The sequence below is a fragment of the Lepidochelys olivacea genome (assembly GCF_965140295.1).
Source record: "Lepidochelys olivacea isolate rLepOli2 genome assembly, chromosome: 3".
Taxonomy (NCBI): domain Eukaryota; kingdom Metazoa; phylum Chordata; order Testudines; family Cheloniidae; genus Lepidochelys; species Lepidochelys olivacea.
Window position 1 is genome coordinate 159,482,957 of NC_140413.1, and position 22,431 is coordinate 159,505,387.

General features: G+C 43.3%; 1 protein-coding gene across 2 annotated transcripts in view; it reads left to right on the forward strand.

Annotated features, from left to right (window-relative positions):
* Nucleotides 1–22,431, forward strand: part of LBR (lamin B receptor) — a 47,260-nt gene that overhangs the window by 12,756 nt on the left and 12,073 nt on the right. Inside the window, exons 4-6 of one of the 2 annotated variants that reach the window (XM_084624167.1) lie at nt 1,527–1,610; nt 2,162–2,336; nt 16,821–17,014. In XM_084624167.1, coding sequence (XP_084480293.1) covers nt 1,527–1,610; nt 2,162–2,336; nt 16,821–17,014 — 453 coding nt within the window. The remainder of the gene's footprint in view (nt 1–1,526; nt 1,611–2,161; nt 2,337–16,820; nt 17,015–22,431) is intronic. The other variant, XM_084624166.1, reaches the window with a different exon arrangement.

Below are 22,431 nucleotides of genomic sequence, written 5' to 3' on the forward strand. Positions count from 1 at the left end.
AAGAGGTTTGAACTATCCCACTTATCTTAATTGTTGCTAATATTGAAATCTAAAGATGAATATCTGTGCCACACTGAAAATGTGGAGACAACATAAAGTCAAATTTAGTATTAAAATGAGCAGGTGCAGCAGAATTGATTATATTTATTTTCACATTTAATTAATTAAAAACCTGTATATTAAAAATTTATCTGAAGCTGCTGCAGAAAGTTGGGATTTTGGTGCAGAATTTAGGACTAACTTGCTGTGGAGTATATGGGGCCTTGCCTATGCATGAGGATGCATAAATGTTTTCATTATAAAGGATCATTTTCTGATAGCTTTTAGCTGTCAAACTTTTGGCTTTCAAGCTGAAATTTTGCACATTTGTTCTAACTTGGAAGTGAATTTGTGTTGAAAATTTTGATTAAAAATGGACTAGCAGCTTTTGAGAATGAAGATTAGCAGAGGTGACACATGTCTGCTTTTATAAGAACTTTGTTTTGAAGTGCTTCAGTGAGAAGAGATGGGAACTTGAAATAAGGGTGGGACATAGTTTCTAGTTTAAAAATGTGCCTTTCACTAATCCATTAAAATTATTTTTCATTTAGCTGAGTTATAACTCCTTAAAAACATACTGTGGCTTGTGCTCTGGATTTTGTTTTATAATGACCTAATTTTCTAGCTTTCAGATGACTTAAAGGCCCAGGGCATAGCTTGTTGACAACATGCCCACATGCTGTGTTTCTGACTTGTGGCCCGCAATTCTCCTTCTGTGCATGAGGGTCCTCATAATGCAGAACAGTGGAGTTTCAACTTGCTTAAAGCTTAGGGAGCAGACATTTTGAACACTGGCATGGTAGGAGTGACTAGCTCGTGAAGAATTCATAATTTTGTTCTGTCTCCTTAGCTACAGGCAGGTTTTTCTGAGCCTCCCTGCTGTGAAGCAGAAACTGAAACCAAAACCAAAATTTTATTTGATCAGTTAGATTTTTCAAAAGCTGTGTAGCCAGACTTCAGGTTTGTCTGAAGGACATATTTGGCTCCTATTTTTACTGTGGAAAGGTATAAGTTAAGTGGCATCTTTTTGACTTGGCAGGTCTGCTCCTTTTTTGTATATTTCTGCAGAACAAACAATTTTGGGAGAGTGAATTAGCTTGCGTAACAAAATGGTTAAATGGACACACTTTTTGTAATTGACGTTTCAGTTCACTGAGTTAAAAGTGATTTGGGAACTGTACCTACCCCTGAATTCCCCCAATTGATTTTTCTGATTTATTATTTTCCTACTTTTAAAGGAGTTCTCTCCCCTATTTCCTTTAAGACGCATCCAAACAGTGGAGATTGCCTCTACTTGTTTTTCAGAAAAAGGCTGTCAGGTGCTCAAAGTAAACAAATGGGGAGGGATAACAAAATACCTTCTCTATTTTTTTTAATTACAGTAGTCTACTGTTGTTACAAACACTACTGTTGGTAAATATTTTTTTAATTGTTCATTATGTACTTCAATGGTCGCATTTAAAAATTCACTTTCTTCTTCTAACTAGAAACTGAATGAGAACAACACTAGCAGGTACAATGGTGAACCTGATAGTACAGAAAGGAATGATACTTCCTACAAAATATTACAGGTGAGAGAGCTAAGAACTGTATGTCTTATGACCACAGTAAATCTGCAGCATTACCAGAAAATAGTGTTTGTTATTAGTATGGTGCTAAGCATTTTACAGATTGGTATGAAGATGAGATTCTGTCCTAATGAGATTATTTACTATCTAAATGGACAATATATAAATTAAGGGGAGGGCTTTGGAATGCAACACACAGCCAAGAAGAGATTGAGTAGTGAAGTTTAGCACTCATTTCACTAATTCCGTGGCTGCTTTTTAAAATAATTTCTTCTAGCAGGGGAAGGTGGTCATTTAGGTTAACACTCATCTGAAGGGAGGACTAGGGCTTGTAGAATTGGAAAGGGTGGAGACAGCAGATGTGCTTATTAAGCAGAATGTTTGCCTTTTGGCTGTCTTCTCTTCTACTGCTAATATAGTTGAATACCTTTTAACTGAGGAAAAATGCATTGTACTTCAGTGCTCAGATCTGAGTAATGTTCTCTTGATTACACCACTCTGTAAAATAAGACATGGTAATTGTGTGGTTTTTGTAACCTTTTGTTCTTTATCAGCAGAAAGTTGAATCAGAGCTAGAAATTGGGCATGTGCTTGACCAGTATACCTTACATCCAAGAAGACAGAAGAAAAAGGAAGAAATATTTTTGGAACAGAGAGTTTTTGAGACAGCAAAAACTACTGAAAAAGTATCAACACAAACAAAGGAGCTCGAGTTTGGTGGAAGAATTGGTATGTATGTTAACAATAGTGATAGTCACAGATTTATTTTTACTTGATATCACGTTGCCATTCTCAAAGATTCCCTTCTTTCTCCCCCAATTATGGTCATTCATCTGATGCTACTGTATCTTGTTTGCCTTTGGTGACCTTGATACCTCACACTTGGTTCTGTTGTGACCTTCTGTGAGGCAGATGAGCGATTATCATGATCTTTCTACTGCATGTTGGGATACTCCTTGAAGTTACTAGAGTAAGCATCTTTAAATTTCATAATTTGAAAAGCCAGTTGTCTCAAACTCAGATATTCTACCTTTTGGAGAACTACTGAAGGCAAATGTACTTTACTTCAATGGAATTAGTATGATCAGTTTATTTTTTTTAAAAGACAATTGCAAAATAACTGGGTTTAATGCTGTAAAAATAAGACAAGGAAAATTTTGGCTGAATAAGGGGTGGTGAAAGATTTCTGACCATTAGTTGATTGAAATCTGGAATAGTTTACAAAGGGAAATAGTGGAGTACCATTGCTTTGGGACGCTGGGTTTTCAGTCTTACATTCTTTGTTATTACAGAAGTAGCCCTTTGGAGTTAAAATTAGAGAGGACAAAACTAGAAAAAAATCCATGAGGGAAGCATTCTTGCACTTAGTTCTGTGAATACAGACACCTCGAATGTGGCACACACATTTTCACACAGTGCCTGTGCTAACCACCACTGCCTGTTGCATGTGGTGACTTATTTATTAATTTATACTACTGTAGTTGGACACAACCCTCGAATAAATCCCTTTATATCTATAGCTATATGGTGAACTGCTTTTATTAGCAGGTATTGGTAGGTAAGCAAGTCTAAGGGGGAAAAAAAGAGTTCAGGAGAGTTGGCAGCTTTTTAAAGATATATCCCAGTGCATAGGAAAGATAGGAAGTACAGTAAAAGATAACCCTGGCTTAACCAGGGGGTCTTCAATTACCTGAAGCTCAGACTCCTCCAAAAAGTGGAAAAAAAGTCAAATCATGGAAGATGTGGGTGGGAAAAAAACCACAAGCGTTAGGGACAAAATTAGAAAGGCCAAAGGCACAAAACAAGATTAAACTAGCTAGGGACATAAAGGATAACAATAAAACATTTTACAAATACATTAGAAGCAAGATGACCAAGGATAAGATAGGCCCATTACTCCATGAGGAGGGAAAGACAATAACAGAAAACAATGGACAAAAGTGTTAAACACCTTTTTTGTTCCAGTTTTCACCAAAAAGGTTAGCAGTGATCTGACAACTAACATAATGAACATCAGTGTAAATTGGGTAGGATCTGAGGCTAAAATAGGGAAAAACAAGTTAAGAATGAACTTTCACAGGAAAATAAGACAAACACCTATCTATGGGTAAACACCTATCTATGGGTGAACACTTTTCAAAAAGCGATCACTCTATATCAGTCCTAATCCTTAAAGGAAACCTATACAACAAGATGAGCCTGGGAGCTTAAATTTATTACCCTGCTAGACATGGAAAAACATGGACTCGACAGATTTATGGCTTATTAAAACAATCTGTAATCCACTAACCCCCTTTTTTGTCCTATGACTGCAAAGATGTTAACAGGCCACTCTGCCTTGAATGGTCCTTTATCAGCGTGTGCTACTTATGCCAAGCAAACTGTTCCACCTTGCACTTTGTTGTGATGCTGGGAGCGCCTTTCCCAGATCTGAAGAGGAGCTCTGTGTGGCTCAAAAGCTTCTCTCTCACCAACAGAAGTTGGTCAAATAAAAGATACTACCTCACCTACCTTGTCTCTCTAATAGACATCTAAGGCCATGTCTACACTACCACTTTTGTCAGTATAACTATGTCCCTCAGGGGTGTGAAAAAAACACAGCACTGTGCAACATAAGTAACATCAACAGAAGTGCCAATGTGGACAGTGCAAATGGCAGGAGAGCGTCTCCTGTTGACGTAGCTACTATAGAGGCGGTTTTATTATGTTGATGGGCAAGCTCTCTTCTGTTGGCATAGAGCAGCTACATAAGCAGTTTTACAGTGGCGCAACTGCACCGGTACAGCTGTAAGCTTGCTACTGTAGACATGGCCTAACTTAGACAAGTGAGATGGCTTAAGTCAGCAGGGACTGATGAAATACATCCTAGAATATTTAAGGAACTGGCTGAAGAGATCTCTGAGCCATCAGCAGTTATCATTGAGAACCTGGGGAGAATGGGAGAGATCAGAGGGAAAATATAATACCTATGAATAAAAGGGGGAATATGAACAACCAAGGGAATTATAAACCAGTCATCTTAACTTTGGTACTTGGAGGGATAGTGGAGCAAATAATCAAGTTGTGAGCACCTAGAAGATAAGGTGATAAATAACAGCCAACTTGGATTTGTCAAGAACAAATCATGTCAAACAAACCTAATATCCTTTGATGGCAATGAGCCTTGTGGATGGGAGGAAGAAGTAGATTTGATATCTCAGCTTTAATAAGGCTTTTAATACTGTCTCACTTGCCCATCTCATAAGCAAACTAGGGAAATCTAGCCTAGACAAACGTACCATGAGGTGGGTGCACAACTGGTTGTAAAATCATACTAAGGGTATGTCTACACTACGAAATTAGGTCGAATTTATAGAAGTTGGATTTTTTGAAAGCGATTTTATTCAGTCAATTGTGTGTGTCCCCACTTAAGACCATTAAGTAGGCGGAGTGCGTTCACAGTACTGAGGCTAGTGTGGACTTCCGGAGTGTTGCACTGTGGGTAGCTATCCCACAGTTCCCGCTGTCTCCGCCGCCCATTGGAATTCTGGGTTGAGATCCCAATGCCTGATGGGGCAAAAAACATTGTCGCGAGTGGTTCTGGGTATATGTCTTCAGGCCCCCCGCTCCTCCCCAAAAGCAATGGCAGACAATCGTTTTGTGCCTTTTTTTCCTGGGTTACCCGTGCAGATGCCATACCATGGCAAACATGGAGCCCGCTCAGCTCACCGTCACTGTACATCTCCTGGGTGCTGGCAGACGTGGGACTGCATTGCTACACAGCAGCAGCTCATTGCCTTGTGGCAGCAAATAGTGCAGTATGACTGGTAGCTGTCCTTGTCGTCTCCTGGGTGCTCTTGGCCGGCCTCGGTCAGGTCGATTGGCGCGCCTGGGCAGACAAGGGGTGCTCCTGGCAGACCTCAGTAAAGTCTGTCGGGGTGCCTGCAAATAAATGGGGGTGATGCAGGTCATTCTCTTCTTTAAGTTTTGTCTAATGGAGATTCAGTCTTGCCTGGAATATTGGCAGAGGGATAGCTCTGTGGTTTGAGCATTGGCCTGCTAAATCCAGGGTTGTGAGTTCAATCCTTGAGGGGACCATTCTGCCTCAGGCTGCTCTCCCAGCCAGCAGCACCATCTGCTGCTAGCCTACCCCTTGCTCCCCCCTCTCTCACTCCATGAAAGCAACAGCCAACAATTATTTCACGCCTTTTTCCATGCGGGCGCCATATTGCTGTCAGCATTGTCATCCTTCTGCCACTTCCGCTTCCACTCTGCTCTCCTGCTCACGCCATACTACGGCAAGCATGGAGCCCGCTCAGATCACCGCGGCAGTTGTGACCGCTCTAAACACCACGTGCATTATCATGCAGTATATGCAGAACCAGAACCTGCAAAAGCTGGCGAGTAGGCGATGGCCGGAGGCCCTCCACCGCATTCTTGGGTGTCTGGGTGAGGAGGGCGGTTGGTTACACAGGGGCTGCAGCGGTGGTCTGTGCTCCTGCTGCCTTTCCTGCACCTCAACCATATGCCGGAGCATATCAGTTTGATCCTCCAGTAGCCTCAGCATTGCATCCTGCCTCCTCTCATCACGCTGACGTCACCTCTCCTCTCGCTCGTCCCTCCTGTCCCCTTGCTCATCCCTCCTCTCCTCTCGCTCCCTCCTGTCCTTGTGTTCATTTTGTGCTTTCCTGGACTCTGACATTGTCTCCCTCAGTGCACTGTGCTGGGCTCTTTCAGTGTGGGAGGCCTGCATGAGCTCAGAACATTTCATTGCGAGTGCGGTTTTTTCTGTCTTCTAATCTTTGATAGCCTCTGGGACGGAGATGATACGTGGAGCGATGAAACATTTGCAGCTGTGGGAGGGGGAAAAAAGATTAGTCTTTAAAAAGAGACACTTTAGAGAACAATGGGTAAACTTTCACAGTGAAGCAAGCTGTTAACATTACAGAGAACGTGTGCTTTCTTTACAAGGTTGCATTTTGCCTCTTATATTGAGGGCCTGCCGGTATGGTGTGAGAGATCACACATGCAGGGCCGGCGGGCAGCAGAATTCGGCTTGCAGGCAGATGTGGTAAGCCACAGTCTTTTGGCTTCTTTAACCTTCCTAACACGTGGGAATGGTTTCAAACAGCAGCACTCTCAGTTCACATACCAAGCACCTGTTGGGTTGGCCCTTTAAAATGGGTTGGCCATTTAAAAGGAGGGGCTGCGGTTTTCAGGTTAACGTTGTCAAAGTCAGATTCAGGACTCACATAATTTGTCAGACCACTCTGTTTATTAGCAAAGCGCTTTGCTAATGCACCCAGATGTGAGCCCCTCTCTGAGGCTCAAGATAAATTGGCTTTGGCTTAACTGTATAAATAAGTTAACATAAGAGACAAAAGAAAGCAGAAACTGACAAATATACATACATATCTTATTTGCATACTAACGTTTACCAATCTCCTAGCTCAGTAGGAGCTCTAAGTTAATTAGTTTGAGGACCCATTGTCTCACACTCCTTAATGTTTCTCTTCCTGACAACTATATTTCAACAAACCCTTCAAGTAGCATTTCTTTAATGAATTATAATTTCAATATAATTCATTCTGCTTTCACAATCCCTCCTTTGGTCAAGCTTCGCAATGACCAACAATGACTGGATTCCACATATCAATTGTTCTTTATCTCTTTGTTCATCAGTGATATTTAAAATCATCAAATTAGCACTCTGGTTTGGGGCAGTTATCTGTGTAGCATGCCTGACACAATTTTGGATACAACAGGAAAGTAACTGAAAACATACAAAAATTATTAGGATTCCAAACAGGAGAGTTAGGGCTCCTTGAAACAACCAGTTTCCTATACCAGAAAAATTGAAAAGTTTACTTAGCCACTTCCATAAAGAACTTGGCTCTTCGTGGGGAAGATATGCGGTTTGTTCTAAGTGGCTAGCACAATCTATTACCTCATTGGTGTTGTCTGGTATATACACACAGCAGTCTTTTCCAGTGAGAGCACAAGTCCCTCCTTTTGCCGCCAGCACTATGTCCAATGGCTGACGGTTTTGGAGGGCCATCTGTCGGATTGCCCCTGTTTCTTTGGCTAGGGCTGTTAAACTTTCTCCAGTTTCATTTGCCATTATTTCAACTACTGCTTGTAATCTTGGGAGCCTTTTTGCATGGTGTATTACTCCCCCTAATGGTATTAAGGAACCGCCAATGTTCCCAGGTTAAGGGGCTTATGTTATTTACATATCATTGGGCATCTGTTAAGGCCCTTCTTTTTCGCCTGAAATTGCGGAGGCGTTCTCGAGGGAAGGTTCCTAGCACTCAGAATTGTGGGAAGAGTCAGGCATTATAACAGATTCCTGACCAATTAGTTGTTAGTGCGGTATAAGCTCTGGTCCCACACACCCAGTGATAGTCTATTAAGGCCGGGAAGGGTTGGTTACACCCATTTGTCATATAGGTGTTTGCAAAGGAGGAGTAGTATCCCCCAAAGGATACAGGGTAATTCTCCTTACGAGGAGTGGTGTTATTTGCATGACATTGAAAGATTGTATTGTTTTCACTAAGGTTACTATATGGGGAAACTATATGGGGATTGATTTCTCTGTTTGATCCCAGGGTGAGAAAAAATTCATATCTCCATACCCGGCCCGCCACTTTTTAGTTTTGTTTGAATAATCCCATACACCATTGGCCACAATATGCTCTAGGCAACTACTTTTCCCCAGATCCAGCCCTGTCCCATTACACACCCAACACCAATGACCCTTTCCCTCCCACCACACTTATCCATTTAGATGCATTTATTCCCACCGCTTCCCAAGTGTCATTGCTGTTCCATATTTTCTTAAACGGACGAGGCCCTCCAGTGAGGTCGGGGGACTTGAGTGGGATAGCGAGGACAGGAACACCAGTTTGAGAGTGGGCTGGGATGTGGCTACAGACCCAGCAATTAGAAATATTAAGGGTCTGAGCTATCCACACCTGCTGCTGGATATAAGAATTGTCATCGTGGTCTCCCCAGACCGTAAGATACCAGCAGCCGAGGAACAGGCAGAGGCACATGTTGGAGGCAAGGCTCTTCTGGTTCTGACAACCTCAACTGAGGGAACCGCAGTCACGGTTTTACGCCCACCAGGCAGTAGGCGCTAGGCTCGCTACTGCTTTTTTTTTTTTTCGGTTCGTCATCTGCTTCTGGCAACCCTTATGAGAGCATAGATTGTAAAGTATTGCAGACTGTTCCTCTGCGTCGTCTTCTGGAGTCAAAATTGACTCTGCGTTGTCCTGAGGTGGTGACTGGTTCTCTGGGGATGGTGCCTTCTTACACTGTGAAGCATGTATCCATGCTGCGATGCCAGATAGTTTAACAGCCATCTGTGTAGTAAGCAGTACCTGATGAGGACCCTTCCACCGGGGCTCCAAGGCGTGCTTTCGATGATGGCGCTGTACGTAGACCCAATCACCTGGCTCGAGGTTGTGGCAAGCATCGGAGCTGGGTTCCGTGGGCCAGGCGACTCGAACCTGTGAATGGAAGTGACTTACAGCTTGCATTAGTCCCTTGCAATACTGAAGGAGTGCACTGTGACTCAAGTTCAAATCTGGAAAGGGAGTAATGGTAGTCATAGCTCGCATTGGGCATCCCATAACAATTTCAAAGGGACTTAATTTATGCCTTTGAGATGGAGTGGATCTCATGACCATAAGGGCTAATGGTAAGGCTACTGGCCAGCTTAATCCTGTAGAGTCACAAATTTTAGCAAGCTTATTCTTAAGTACACCATTTCGTCTTTCAACTGTACCTGCACTCTGTGGGTGGTAGGGACAGTGCAACAGGTGTTTGATATGCAATATATGGTCAAGGTGTTGAACAAGTTGTCAGGTAAAATGTGTACCCCGATCACTGGACAGAGTAGCAGGAATTCCCTTGGCAGGCATAATATGATTTAACAAACATTTGGCAACAGACAGTGAGTCAGCCTTGCGACAAGGAAAGGCTTCAATCCAACCAGAGAGTAAACATACCATAACCAATATAAATTCATATTGTTGACACTTAGGCATTTGTGCAAGACCGGTGCTTGAGGCAGGCCTCGGAACCCCTGGGCCACTTTTACAGGTTTACCAATATTATGGCTTTGGCAAATGGTACAGGCTGCACAGTGGCGGGCTGCAAAAGAGCTAAAATGGGGGGGCGCGTACCATCCTGTCTTTGTTACAGCAGAGACCATCCCCTCCTTTCCAACATGCAAAACACCGTGTAGCAGGGCGGCCAGAGATGGGTAGAGTGAAAAGGGGGCTACAAAGGCGCCAGTAGGCGAGCGCCAAAAGGAAGCGGGATGTAGAGAGCAACCTTGGGCAACCCAGGATTCTTTCTCGGTTTCTGGGGCAGAATCTTGGAGCAGGGTGAGGTCAGTGAGGGACCAGGAGGGTAAGAGGAGAGCGGAGAACAAGGGAATCAGACACTTCGAGGAGGCGCACTGCAGCAGCCACAGCACGCAGGCAGGGGGGTAAACCTTGGGCAACAGGGTCTAAAGTGGCAGAGAAATAAGCCACTGGGCGGTTCTTTTCTCCGTGCATCTGAGTGAGAACTCCAAGTGCACACCCAGATTGTTCGTGGCAGAAAAGGGTAAAAGGCTTAGAATAGGCAGCCCTAAGGCAGGGGCAGAAGCCAAACCCTGTTTGAGGGAAACAAAGGCAGAATTGGCCTCAGGGGGCCACGGCATGGGGTCAGGCACAGAGAATCGAGTGAGTTCCTGGAGAGGTTTTGCAAGGGAGGCATATTGGGGAATCCGTTGTCTGGGGAATCCAGCCATGCCGAAAAACTTCCAGACCTGGCGTGGGGAGCGGGGTCGGGGAAAGCTAAGGATAGCTTGGAAGCGGGTGGGAGAAAGTGCACGGGAACCCTGGGAGAGGAGAAAGCCAAGGTATGTGACAGAAGCTTGACAGAGTTGTAGTTTAGAGTGAGAAGCTTTGTGACCCTTATTTGCTAGGGCAGTAAGGAGCACTAAAGAGTCAGTTTCAGAGGCAGACAATGAAGGGGAACAGAGGAGTTAGATCATCTATGTATTGGACTAGTGTGGACCTGGACGGGAAAACAAGGTCAGCAAGGTCTCGGGCTAATGCTTGGGAAAAATGTGACGGGCTTTCAGTATACCCCTGGGGCATTGTGGTCCATGTGTACTGTTGCCCCTTGTAAGAAAAGGCAAACAGGAACTGGGAGTCAGGGTGAACCGGGACAGAAAAGAAAGCAGAGCACAAATCAACAACAGTAAAATGAGTTGCATCTGGTGGGATAGAAGCCAGAATCTTTGAGAGGCAAGTTTTGATTCTGTCCACCTATGATTTGCCTCTTCCCACCACTGCATGAAACAATCAACCTCTCCTTTTGCCAATTTAGTTTTAGGTTGGCTGAGTTTGTCTTTTAAGATGTCTACTCTGTCTTTGTTGCAAGATGCTAACAGTGGCCACTGAATTTTGGGATTCTCCTGAGTTAGCCTTTTGCATTCCCATACACATCTCCCCACCCCCGCAGGTCAGCCTTTTGAAGCCATCCCCCACCCATGTCATGAGGTTTTCTGTTCATTAAAACACAACAATGCTAGCAACAAGACAAACACCACAGACAAACAACACAAAACACAGATCCATAGTGTTCTGAGTTATTCTTCCACTGGCGCCAGCTTGCTTGTAGAGTCTAAAAACAAAAGAAACAATTTCCACCCCCCTGGTGGGGACAGATTATTGCTTAATAATAATACCACTTTCTTTTACAAATTTCCTTGCTAATTGCAGGAAAAACAGAAGAATTACCTCCAGGCTATACTTTATTTTGTTCTATAGTCAGGCTAGTGAATTACCCCACTCACTGGTCATTTATGAAATTCATGAGGTGGTATACCTCAGTTTCCCCTCTTGTGCAACAGACCATGTTTGCAATAGTATCTCTGCTGTACCAAGCAATAAGTTTATTCTCAGGTAATAGCTGAGACACAGCTTCAGATTTTAGCACTATACACACACACACTTTTCTCTTTTGCCTAACATCCCTTGCACTGTGATTACTCTTTTACACAACTGTACCCCGATTACACTTCCATCTTGTACAACTAGACACAACCAGGAGCAGCCAAGTTAAGTTCCAGTAGAAACCCCTTACATCCTTTAGTGATTTTGATTACATTACCCAATAGTCAAACAATTTTGATCAGATTCTCTCTCTGTCTGCTGCCTGCAGCAGTCCCTTATAGACCATTTCTGTGGGAAAAGGGCCCATTTTCCCTCAGAATAGCGGTAAAGGCTTCTGGGGACAGAAGCGTAGTGGTGGTAGTAGCCACTCGACCTGACCCCCTTAGCCTAGACCATTTTTCCAGAAATTTACAGGAGTCCGGACTCTTCCTAAAATACATAAACTGAGCCGGCGTTCCTTTAGGGAACTGTCCCGACTTAGACGTCTGGTTACCCATACAGGAGGACTTTATACACCAATCACACAAGAAGGAAAGTTGGGTTCGTCAGAGCGATGCCCGGTGCAACACACAAAAGGAGCCCACAGGCTACTGCCTCAATCGCCCTTGCTTTCACACCAAGGGTTTTACCCAAGATGCAGTGGAGCTGCGATTGTGCAGATTTCAGTCACTCAGACTGTGGGGACAGGAACCCTTTGGTCAGCTGATCCCCGGACGGAGACGGCGCCCAGACTTAAACACACCACAGGGAGGACGGATAGACACAGAGACAAGACAGTCCTCAGTCCGGACAAAACACAGAAATAATTACTTGACCAGATTCCTGATGTCAGATCCCGGGATCCCTACCAGAACAGAGTGGGAACCAACAGGTTCGATGGCGTAGACTTCTCTGTGGTCATGCACCCTTCTGTTCTGGCGGAGGACCGCTCAGGCCAAATGCCCAGGTGCCGGCTTGCCATGGCCATCCTAAGAACAGTCAGGAGTCACACGGCCCCAGTGAAGGCTGTTGCCATCTCAGTGGAACCTCCAAATTGTCAAAGTCAGATTCAGGACTCACATAATTTGTCAGACCACTCTGTTTATTAGCAAAGCGCTTTGCTAATGCACCCAGATGTGAGCCTCTCTCTGGGGCTCAAGATAACTTATTTATACAGCTAAGCCAAAGCCAATTTAACATAAGAGACAAAAGAAAGGAGAAACTGACAAATATACATATCTTATTTGCATACTAACGTTTACCAATCTCCTAGCTCAGTAGGAGCTCTAAGTTAATTAGTTTGAGGACCCATTGTCTGACACTCCTTAATGTTTCTCTTCCTGACAACTATATTTCAACAAACCCTTCAAGTAGCATTTCTTTAATGAATTATAATTTCAATATAATTCATTCTACTTTCACAACATGCGGCACAAACCCAACTAACACCCCTCCCCACACACACCCCCAATTCTCTGGGTTGATCGCTTCACCCCTTTCCCCACCTCGTGGCTAACAGTGGGGATGATTTCAGCCACAGGCAAACAGCCCAGCAGGAACAGCCACCTCTGAATGTCCCCTTAATAAAATTCCCATGATTCCAGGTGACCATGAATGATATCACTCTCCTGAGGCTAACACAGAGAGATAAAGAACGGATGTTGCTTGAATGCCAGCAAACACTGAGACCATACGGTGCCATGCTTTGTTATGCAATGATTCCAGAGTACGTGCTGCTGGTCTGCTGTGGTAAAGTGTCCTACCATGGAGGACGGAATAAGGCTGCCCTCGCCAGAAACCTTTTGCAAAGGCTTTGGGAGTACATCCAGGAGAGCTTCATGGAGATGTCCCTGGAGGATTTCCGCTCCATCCCCATACCCGTTAACAGACTTTTCCAGTAGCTGTACCGGCCGCGAATGCATCCCAAGTCTTCAGGGCAAATTAATCATTAAACATGCTTGCTTTTAAACCGTGTATTATATTTACAAAGGTACACTCACTAGAGGTCCCTTCTCTGCCTTCTAGGTCCAGGAGCCCGCCTTCGGTGGGTTGGGACGTTACTAGATCCAGGGTGAGAAACAGGTCCTGGATGTCGGGGAAAATGGTTTCTCCGCTTGCTTGCTATGCTTCAGCCTCCTCCTCATCTTCCTCATCCCCCAAAATCCGCATCCCTGTTGCGTGAGAGTCCATTGACAGAGTTAACGCACAGGGCTGGGGTAGTTGTAGGGGCACCCCTTAGAATTGCATGCAGCTCATCATAGAACTGGCATGTCTGGGGCTCTGACCCCGAGCAGCCGTTTGCCTCTCTGGTTCTTTGGTAGGCTTGCCTGAGCGCCTTAAGTTTCACACGGCACTGCTGCGGGTCCCTGTTATAGCCTCTGTCTTTCATGCCCTTGGAGATTTTTTTTCAAATATTTTGGCATTTTGTCTTTTCGAACGGAGTTCTGATAGCACGGATTTGTCTCCCCATACAGCAATCAGATCCACTACCTCCTGTTTGGTCCATGCTGGAGCTCTTTTGCGATTTTGGGACTGCATGGTCACCTGTACTGATCAGCTCGCCACGCTGGCCAAACAGGAAATGAAGTTCAAAAGTTTGCAGGGCTTTTCCTGTCTACCTGGCCAGTGCATCTGAGTTGAGAGTGCTGTCCAGAGCAGTCACAATAGAGCACCCTGGGATAGCTCCCGGAGGCCAATACCGTCAAATTGCATCCACACTACCCCAAATTGGACCCAGCAAGGTCGATTTCAGTGCTAATCCACTCATCGGGGAGGAGTACAGAAACCGGTTTTAAGAGCCCTTAAAGTCAGGAAAAAATGGCTTCGTAGTGTGGACGGGTGCAGGGCTAAACCGATCTAAACTGCTAAATCCGACCTAAACTCGCAATGTAGCCCAGGGCTCAGAGTAGTTATCAATGGTTCACAGTCAAGCTGGAAGGGCATATAGAGTGGGATCCTGCAGGAATCTGTCCTGGGTTGGTTCTATTCAATATCTTTTCAAATGATTTGGATAATAGCATAGAAAATAACGCTTATAAAATATATGGACGATAGCAAGCTAGGAGGGGTTGGAAGTGCTTTGGAGGTCAGGGTTAGAATTAAAAATTATCTTGACAAACTGGAGAAATGGTCTAAAATAAACAGGATGAAATTCAAGAAGGACAAATGCAAAGTACTACACTTAGGAAGGAATAATCTATTGCGCTGTAGCAGGATTTCAGACTGTTGGGGGAGAACGCGCCCTTTTGGTGAATGTGGCTTCTCATAGTAAGAGTGGCGAGGCCTAGCAGACAGAGATTAGGGAGCTTCCCTTGGTTGGGGCTAGAAGCTAGAGTCTATGGGGCTGCCCTTGGCCTCAGGGCTGTGGGGCCTAGTATTAGGCTATGGGGACCTGTGCCCACCCTACTCTACTAGGTCCCAACCCAGTGCCCTGCAGAACCTGTAGTCCTGGCTTCAGGCTTAGGTCCCTTGCTCAATAAACATGTTCCCTGGGCCACTTCATACCGTTTGTCCTGAATCCTGTAGTTCCTTCAGGGGTAGCAGCCTTCCATCTCTTGCATTCTCTGTGGTTGACTGGGGTCTTGGTGTGGATTCAGTGCCTTCAGGCTCTGCAGGCTGGAGTTCTAGCAGCTCCCTGGTAGGAGCATGCATCTGCTCTCCTCAGTCAGCTCTGATTGAGCTAAGCTGCCACCTTTTATATACTGCTTCCAACTGGAGTATGCCCAGTGGGGGCGTGGGCTCCTGACCCCAAAGTGCATGGTTAACCCTTGCGGGGCTAGTGCAGGGTTGGCACACCCCCTCACATTCGCACATACAAAATGGGAAATTACTGTGTAGGTAGGAGTACTGTAGAAAACAATCTGGGGGTTATAGTGGATCACAAGCTTAATATGAGTCAACACTGTAATACTGTTGAGGGGGGGGAAAAAGGCAAACATCATTGTGCGATGTACTAGCAGGAGTGTTGTAAGCAAAACATGAGCAAAAAGAAAAGGAGTACTTGTGGCACCTTGTGGCTAAAACATGAGCAGTAATTCTTCCATTCTACTCCGCAGCGATAAGGCCTCCACTGAAGTACTGTGTTCAGTTCTGGGCACCACACTTCAGAGGCAGTCCAGAAGAGAGGAACATAAATATTTAAAGGTCTAGAGAACAAGACCTGCAAGGAAAGACACAAAAAATTGGGTTAGTTAAGTCTGGAGAAAAGAAGGTTGAGGGGGGACATAACTTTCTTCAAGTATGTAAAAGGGTTGTTATAAAAAGAGGGGGGATAAGTTTTTTTTCCTTATCCACTGAAGACAGGACAAGAAGTAATGGGCATAAACTGCAGCAAGGAGACTTAGGTTAGACATTAGGCAAATGTCCTAATTGTAAAGGTAGTTAAGGATTAGAATGAATTACCAAGGGAGGTTGTGGAATCTCTGTCATTGGAGGTATTTATAAACCGGTAAGGCCAACACCTGTCAGGGATATTATAGATAATATTTAGTCCTGCCTCATCTATGGACTAGATGCCCTATTGAGGTCCTCTCCAATCCTACCTTTCTATTATTTTATTTTTTGTCTTTTGATTAGTCACACAGGGCAAGCAAGATAATCTGTCTCCACTGGCACTGGATCTAATATTCTAAATTTCAGAGCACCTTCAGCTGCTCTCCTTAAAGAGTCTAGATGAAAACAGTGATCTTAAAATTACGCTGATCTAATTACATTGAACCTAGTTTGAATTAAAAAAAAAATTACACTGTCCAGCTTCACAACTGGTTGAGTTGGCAGTTTTAAGATTTTCCTGTCTTAAAAGCAATTTATTTATATTATCTAAGGTTATGGAATTCTTTGTTTATAATAGTCTGTTTCTAGAGAGGAAGTTTTGCTCTAAAACAGCAACACCAATTTATAGAAATGCCAGTTTAGATAATTTATATATGGTTTTACATTATAAAATTTCTTTTACCACTCTCTTTCTGGTATTAAGGTAACTCTAGAGTGCGTGGTTTGTTTATAGAAATCCTCTTTTTTAAAACCAAATAAACTATGTAGCGTGGTATTATTATTATTATTATTATTTTTAATTGGCACTTATTTAGGATGACTTTTTCACTTGTGGCTAACACAGCCATTGTAAACACATGGTGGTAATCTTTGATAGCATTACATGCAATTGTTTGTTTTATCAAATAAGTGTTTATCCTGGTATGAAATAATGTATGGGTTTATTAATCTACAGATTGAGAATTGTTCTAATGGGATGTTTTTATTTTCCAAGTTTCTTTTACTATTGTGTGGTTTTTATTTACAGGGGCCTTTTGCATGATATTTTTCCTGCCTGCCACTGTATTTTATTTGCTGTTGAAGTGCAAACAGGAAGACCCCAGTGTTATGAACTTCCCTCCTTTGCCAGCATTTGATAGTTTATGGGAGACCAGAGTGTTTGGTGTCTTTCTTCTGTGGTTCTTTCTTCAAGCTCTGTTTTCCTTACTGCCAGTTGGAAAGGTAAACTTCTAGAAGTAAATGTGTTCTGGAGGGTTTTGTGGGCTGGGTTGATAGAAGGTTTGATTCCATTATTTGAAATACTGTTAATTAACCAATAACTATCTGTTTATCAATACTATATTGGAATATAATTACTTCAGATTTGTTGAAAGCTTAAATTACACAACTGCCACCTTGAAAACCCTTGCTGCCAAAAGTCTGATTTCTGGTCATATATCCCAGTCCCTCAATACACTATACAGTAACCATTTATCATTTAGGGATCATGTAGTAAAATGGACTTGATGCACTGATAGAATCGTAGAAGAATGACATATGGTAACTTTTGAGCATATACATTTTTACCAGCTTCTGTTACTGAGTTTCTATATGGTTCCACCACTACGTCAAATAGAAGAGAGTATTTACTTCAAGATGTAAGCTTCATTGTTGGGAAGTTGCAAGCTCAGGAAGTCATTCCTAACCATCCCACTCCTACACATGTATGCACAATTGGACAGCTACATTATATTGTTCTTTACCCTTTCTCTGAAGAATCAGATATTGCCCACTTCTGGAAGAAAGACTACAAAAGTAGATAACCGTTGGTCTAGTTTGGAATGACAATTTCTATACAAGTCGACAATCCTTTAGTTTGACTGTTTAAAATCGGTCATTGGACTCTTCATTGATTCTACTCTGGGAAACAGAAGCTTCTGACTTTGTAACACTTGTGTAAAAATTGCCACCTCCCGCTTTCTTCAGACATAAATTTCACTGAGATTTCAGACACCCATGCTTATAGAAGTTCCTTGAAAGTTTTTATAAACATAGCTAATGTTTGTATTTCTGTCTTTCTCTTCCCGTTAATTTTCCTTGCCCTCTAAATAATATTTGAAAGAATGCTTTTTAGGGACTTGGTCTACTTGAGGTCTAGTCAATTAAAAAAATTAAAAACCTCTCTTCTGGCCTTCAAACAATCCCCTATCCTCACTAAGCTCATCATCAGAAGCAAGCTCCCCACAGACTAGGACACACCAACTCAAAACAGCACCAGACCCTGTCAGAACAACAGGTGCAAAACCTGCAGACATGCCTGCATTGCTACAATGATCAACACCCACCACAACACACCTTTCAAGATTTATGGGTCCTACACATGTCTGTCACATCCAGTGCATCAAATGCCCCAAACAACTATGTGGGTGAAACCAGACAATCACTATAGTCTCGAATGAACTGACATAGAAAGATAATAAAAGACAAAAACATCATGTTACCTGGGGTGGACGCTTCAAAAAGCGTTAATTCCATATCTGACCTCTCAGTCCTTATCCTCAAAGGAAACTTGCATAACACCTTCAAAAGATGAGTGGGAACTTAAAATTATAACTCTGCTAGACACTAAAAATGTAGACTAAACAGAGAGAGTGCTTTTATGGCTCATTACAATTCGTTATGCACCTTACTGCCTGCTAACTTTTAATTGTGCATTTCATTTTAAGTGGCCTATAGCATGTGCTGTAGGGTGATGTCGTGGCAGGGGTCTACCATAGACCATCAAATCAGGATGAGTAGGTGGATGGGATGAAGCATTTCTTGAACAACAGAAATATGCAAAACAAGACCTGGTAGTAATTGTAGACTTTAACTACCCAGAAATTTGTCTGAAAAGTAAAACGGCAAAACATAATTTCTAATAAGTATTTGGAATATGTTGGGGATAAATTTTTGTTTCAGAAAGTGTAGGAAGTAACTAGGGGGACAACAGTTTTAGACTTGATTCTGACCAACAGGGAGAAATTGGTAGCAAATCTGAAGGTGGAAGGCATTTTGGGTAAAAGTGATCATGAAATGATGAATTTCATGATCCTATAGAAAGGAAGGTGTGAGAGCAGGAGAGGAACAATGGACTTCAAAAAGCAGACTTTAACAAACTTAGAGAACTGGTAGGTAAGGTTTCATGGGAAGAAAAACTAAGGGAAATAGGATTTTAGTATTGTCGGCTCTTTCTCAAGAAGACAATATTAAAGGTACAACTCTAAACTATCCCAATGTGAAGGAAAGATAGGGAGAATAGTAAGAGGCCAGTATGGCTTCATCAGGAGCTCTTCAATTACCTAAAAATCAAAAAAGTCTTACAAAAGTGGAAACATGGACAAATTGCTAAGGAGTACAAAGAATAGCACAAGCATTATACACAATAGTACAAACAATAGGAACAAAGTCAGAAGGACTGAGGCACAAAATGAATTACACCTAGCAAGGGTCATAAAAGGCAGTAAGAAGTTCTTTAAATACATTAGGAGCAAGGGGAAAAACAAATGAAAGTATAGGCCCATTACTTAGTGGGGAAGGATTGCTAATAACTGATATCAAGATGGCTGAGGTATTTAATGCCTGTTTTGCTTCAGTCCTCACTAAAAACTTTAATGGTGACCAGATACTCAACAGAATTAATATTAACAAGAGGGAAGGAATACAAGCCAAAAAAAGGGAAAGCACACGTTAAAGAATAATTAGAGAAGTTAGATATATTCAAGTCAGCAGGGCCTGATGAAATTCATTTTAGAGTACTTGAGGAACTAACTGAAGCAATCTTGGAACCATTAGTCATCATCTTTGAGAACTCCCCGGGATCACATGATGTCCCAGAGGCCTGCAGAGGGGCAACAAAGAGGACCCAGGAAATTATAGACCAGTCAACCTAAGTTTGATATCTGAAAAAATACTGGAACAAATTATCAAAAAATCAATTTTGTAAGTACCTAGAGTATAATATGGTTATAAGGAATAGCCAACATAAATTTGTCAAGAACAAATCATGCCAAGCCAACTTAATTTTTTTCTTTAACACGGTTAGTGGCCTAATGGATGGCAGGGTTGAGGGGAGAAGTAGAGACATGATACATCTTGATTTTTAGTAAGGCTTTTGACACAGTCCCATGTAATTCTCATAAGCAAACTAGGGAAATGAGGTCTTGATGAAATTGCACTAAGGTTGGGTGCACAAGTGGTTGAAAGACCATACTCAGAAAGGACAGGTTTCAGAGTAACAGCCGTGTTAGTCTGTGAGCTGTAGCTCACGAAAGCTTATGCTCAAATAAATTGGTTAGTCTCTAAGGTGCCACAAGTACTCAAAAAGGATTTATCAATGATTCGCTGCCAAACTGGAAGGGCATATCTAGTGGGGTTCCACATGGGTCAGTCCTGGGTCCAGTTCTAGTCAATATTTTCATTAATGACATGTATAATGGAGTGTAGAGTATGCTTATACAATCTTCAGATGACACCGCACCAGGAAGGATTGCAGCACTTGGGAGGACAGGCTTAGAATTCAAAAGGACCTCGACAAATTGGAGAATTGGTTTGAAATGAACAAGATGAAATTCACTAGAGACAAATGTAAAGTACTTCATTTCGGAAGGAAAAATATTGTATCACTACAAAATGGGGAATAATTGGTTACGTGGTAGTACACCTCTACCCCGATGTAATGCAGTCCTCGGGAGACAAAAAAAAAATCTCACTGCGTTATAGGTGAGACCGCGTTATATCAAACTTGCTTTGGCCCTCCCAATTCCTTGTTCCCTGACCGCCCCCTCCAGCGACACCCGCCCCCTGACAGGTGCTCGCAGGCAGTGGAGTAACGTGGCCCCAGTCTGCTCCACTCCACCACCTCCCAGTCGCGGCGCTCCGCTTCCCGCCGCCGGTGAGTGCGGGGAGGTTGGGGAAAGGACAGCCTCTGCACTCACTGGCAGCAGGAAGTGGAGCGATGCGGCCCCAGCCTACTCCGCTTTCCTTGCCCCAATCCCAGCCGTGTTGCTGGGGTGGGGGTTGGGGAAAAGTCCCGCACTCACCTGTTGTGGGAACAGGAGTGCCACAACTGGGAGCTGGCAGAGTAGAGCAGGCTGGGGCTGGGCTGCTCTACTTCCCCCGCTGCCGGTGAGTGCGGGGGGGGATCCTTCCCCCAAGCCTCCTCCCCCGAGCGACATGGCTGGGGTGAGGGAAGCGAAGCGGTCTGCTCCCAGCCCCCCGCTAATCCCTTGGGCCACTCTGGGACTGCAGGGCATCCAAAAGTGGACCCTTCCCCCTCCCCCCCCCAGCTCCTTCCTCCCAGACCGTGGGGGGGGAAAGCCCCTGACCACCCCCAAGACTCTCTGCCCCTTATCCAACCCCTCCAGCCCGGCCCCCTTAACACGCTGCTCAGAGCAGCGTGTCGGAGCGTTACCGCTTTGTATGCGAACCCGCGTTATATTGAGTCGCATTATAAAGGGGTAGACGTGTACATCTGAAAAGGGATTTGGGGGATATAGTGGATCACAAATTGAATATATGATGCAGTTGCAAAAAAGGCAAATATTCTGGGGTAGATTAACAGTAGTGTTATATATTAGCCATAGGAGGTAATTATCCCACTATTCAGCACTGGTGAGACCTCACCTGGAGCACTGTGTCCAATTCTGGGTGCCACACTTTAGGAAAAATGTGGACAAATTGGAGAGACTCCAGAAGAGATCAACAAAAATGATTAAAAGTTTGGAAAACCTGACCTATAAGGAAAGGTTAAAAAAAACTGGGCATGTTTAGTCATGAGAAAAGACTGAGATGTTGACCTGGTAAGTCTTCAAATATATTATGGGCTGTTATAAAGAGGACAGTAATCAATTGTTCTCCATGGCCACTGAAGGTAGGATAAGAAATAATCATCTTAATCTGCAGCAGTGGAAGATTTAGGTTAGATATTAGGAAAAACTTCCTAACTATAAGGGTAGTTAAGTGCTGGAATAGGCTTCCAAGGGAACTTGTGGAATCCCCATCATTTAGAGGCTTTTAAAAACTGTTTGGACCAACACCTGTCAAAGATGTTTTAGGTTTACTTAGTCTTTAGTGTTGCCTCAGTGGTGTGCGCGGGACTTGATGACTTCTTGCAGTCCTTTCCCACCCAACATTTCTGTGGTTGTGTGTGTGAACCCTTAAGTATGCTTTAATCTGTCTCTGGTTACCTTCCCCAGACCTGAAGAAAAGTTCTGTGTAGCTCAAAAGTTTGTCTCCTCCATGAACAGAAGTTGGTCCAGTAAAAGATAATTACCTCACCTACCTTGTCTCTATTTAAAAAAAAAAAAAAAAAGATTGAAAAGTCGTTTCAGGTATTGAACCTGCTCCTGACTCCCCTTGTAAACCACATTTTCTTATTTTATTTTCCCTTTTTTAAATGACCCTCCCTGCTCTGTGTGGGAAAATACAAAATAAATGGGAAGCTAACTGAAGGGAACCTGACATTATACTTTGCATTTGACAATGCTTTCTGTAAACTAATTAAGTGATGGAGAGAATAGACTTGCTAGCTTTCATTTTTGAATGATATCAGCTGTTGCTAGTTATTACAGAAGGTACAAAAATTTTAGAAAGGAGTAAGATTTTCAAGTTGATGGCAT